The sequence below is a fragment of the Plectropomus leopardus genome, unplaced genomic scaffold (assembly GCF_008729295.1).
Source record: "Plectropomus leopardus isolate mb unplaced genomic scaffold, YSFRI_Pleo_2.0 unplaced_scaffold23359, whole genome shotgun sequence".
Classification (NCBI taxonomy): domain Eukaryota; kingdom Metazoa; phylum Chordata; class Actinopteri; order Perciformes; family Serranidae; genus Plectropomus; species Plectropomus leopardus.
In genome coordinates this window covers 1-2595 of record NW_024625335.1, presented here as the reverse complement: position 1 = coordinate 2595, position 2595 = coordinate 1, and the positions used below count along the sequence as shown (strand labels likewise).

Here is a 2595-nt window from a genome sequence, read left to right as displayed (position 1 = left end):
AAATTTAAAAAAAAAGATAAAAAAATTTGGTTTGCTGAGAAGCTGTGAAAATCGTCCCCATGAACAAATGAAATTTTAATAAGTAGTTTAACATTAGATCCCTGTAACTTTGGTTTGAAGTGAGGATAAAGATGGACCAAATGTCGCCGAGAAGAAAAATAATTGGTGTATGTAAAAAAAAATAAAAAAATAACCTTTGTGCAAGTCATCTTAAGAGTTCGATGCACCTGTGAACATTTACATAAAAAGTATTCTGAATCCTGAAAATCAAAATACAACACATAAAACCTCGCCAGCGTTCTGACCTGGACTCGGTTGGTCCCTGCTTCTCCACCGGCCGAACGCACTTCCTCGTAACGGGCAGCTTGGTGACGTCGACCACCCTCGTCTCTCCGCTGGTGTAACTGAACTCCAGGACGCCGTTCCACTCGCCCTGCACTCGACACACCACCGCGTTGGTGGTGTTGTGCTTCACCTCCGCTGTTACCCTACAGTCATATTGACAATATCACAAAATGTGTTAAATATTCAAAATATTTTCATTTTATGTCAATTTTTCAGATATAGCTGCTATTTCAAACATACGAAGAACATTACAGTGACATCAATAACAACTCGTAACTCGGGGAGGATCTCACTTGTGTAATTTGCCGCCGTAAAAAGGTTTCGTCTGGAAGGTGATGATCGCCGAGTAGCCCGACTTGGCGCAGCTGATGTTGACTTTGCCGCCCAGCTCCACCCAGGGGACGGTGAGGATGGAGCGCGCATACGCACAAGGCAGCGTGAAAGTGTACTCTTCGTCGTGCTCCAGCAAATATAGACAACCTGGAAAGATAAATCACGAAGAGAAACACAAGCTACAGTTTAATTTTAAATGTAATACTTCTAGGAAACGAGGAAAAATGTCCAATGGACTATATTTCTACAGAACGCACAGGGGGTCATTTTCTTTTCTTTCTTCAGGTAATTTTTGTGCAACATTTTTTTTTTTTTTTTACTAATTTCTTACTTTTTTTTTAACTGCTGTCTCTCCATGTTTTGATAATTAGAACAAAAATTTTTCTTTTTAGCTTTTGCATTTTTTCCCCACTCACTTATTGGAAACAATTTTCCAAATCTACTAACTAACTAACTCACATCAATTTGCTCAGGTTTCAAGATTTTAAAAATCTGAAAAAGGCAGCAAAACCTCAAGGATGCACAGAAGTCACCTTTTCCTGGGATGCAGCTGATAAAAGTGACGTTGTTTCTGATGCATCAAATAATTTTTGAGATTGATGATTATAAAACACACATATAATTAAAACCGTGCTGCTCACCTTCCCCGATCATGGACACGCCAATGGACATTCCCATGAACTTGCTCTTGGTCCACACGTGTGTGTTCACACACATCCGCCTCTCCTGGCATTCAGCATAGAAGCCGGACACAGGAGGGTGGTGGGACACCTGCTCCGCCACAAAGCGTACTTGGTAGGGGTCCTGGGAGGCGGCCGGGTCGCCTCCCTGCGACGCCTCCTCTGGTTTCCTGGGAACCTTCCAGGAGCAGTGGAAGGTCTCGCCGATGATGGGGTTGTAGGGCTTCTTGGCGATGGCGCCCTTGCGGCCCTCGTGGAAGGAGGTGAGGTAGTACTCCACAAACCGGACCATGCGGTCCTCCGGGCTGCTGCCGTCGGTGATGGCCACGAAAAGGTCCGGGTGTGACATGAAGTCGGCATACATCTCCAGCAGAGAGCGCTTCTCCAGTATAAAGGTGGGGAGAACCACCTGGGAGGAGCATCAAAACAAACACCGTCACATTTAATTTGAGTTGGAACAACACAGGATGACGAACTAAAACAGGCATGCTAAAATGTCTGTATTTACCCAATAACTGTTTCTGGAAATCAATTTTTAAAACCACACGCTTAATAAGTACCCATAGATCTACTGCTACTACTGCAGTATTTGGATTAGCTCCACAAGATGTGCATTTTAATCGTCAGGTGTAAAGATGTAAAAGCCTTTAAGCTTTGGGTTAAAGACTTAAAACATCAGCTGATTTTGGAGAAAAAGTGCTATTCTGCAAGAGGAATGTGCTCAGAAAATGTAGAAAAAAAATGAGCAACACTGTTAGTGCAGTAATACTGATCCAATATCACAAATATTTATTTGTAATTTTGTATCAGTTTATTTAATTCTGTTTGTAAGTTTTCCTTTCTACATATCTATTTTCTTTTAAATGTATTTATTTATTATTTTTCTTTCAATTTAATTTATTTTATTTTGTGTCTCACCTGAATTTATTGTCATTATTATTATATTATTGTTTTCCAAACATTTTCATGGACCAAAATCCAGTTTTTTTTCATGACTTTCTAACGACCCACAATCATGGAAGATTACTTTAACAATTTCACTGAACGCAATAAAATTCCATGACATTTCCAAAACTTTCAAGGACAGTCCTATTTCCATGACTTTTTCAGGTTTTCCGTAGGAAGTCGTGTCCCTAAACTTCCATGTTCCACCCCGTCAAACTGATGTATTACTGCACCAAAATATTGCGCTGTTCTTTTAAGTGGCATAATTTCGAGGAAATTACATCATTGAAAA

At 40.5% G+C, this 2595-nt stretch overlaps 1 protein-coding gene across 1 annotated transcript; it reads right to left on the bottom strand.

Moving 5' to 3' along the window:
* Positions 1 to 305: 305 nt before the first annotated feature.
* Positions 306 to 1767, bottom strand: LOC121966168 (oxysterol-binding protein-related protein 11-like; the record flags this gene model as incomplete). Its single annotated transcript, XM_042516277.1, has 3 exons — positions 306 to 488; positions 639 to 825; positions 1320 to 1767. Coding segments are annotated over 3 exons (818 nt in total), but the record flags the coding sequence as incomplete, so codon positions are not given.
* Between the last annotated feature and the right edge of the window lie 828 nt (positions 1768 to 2595).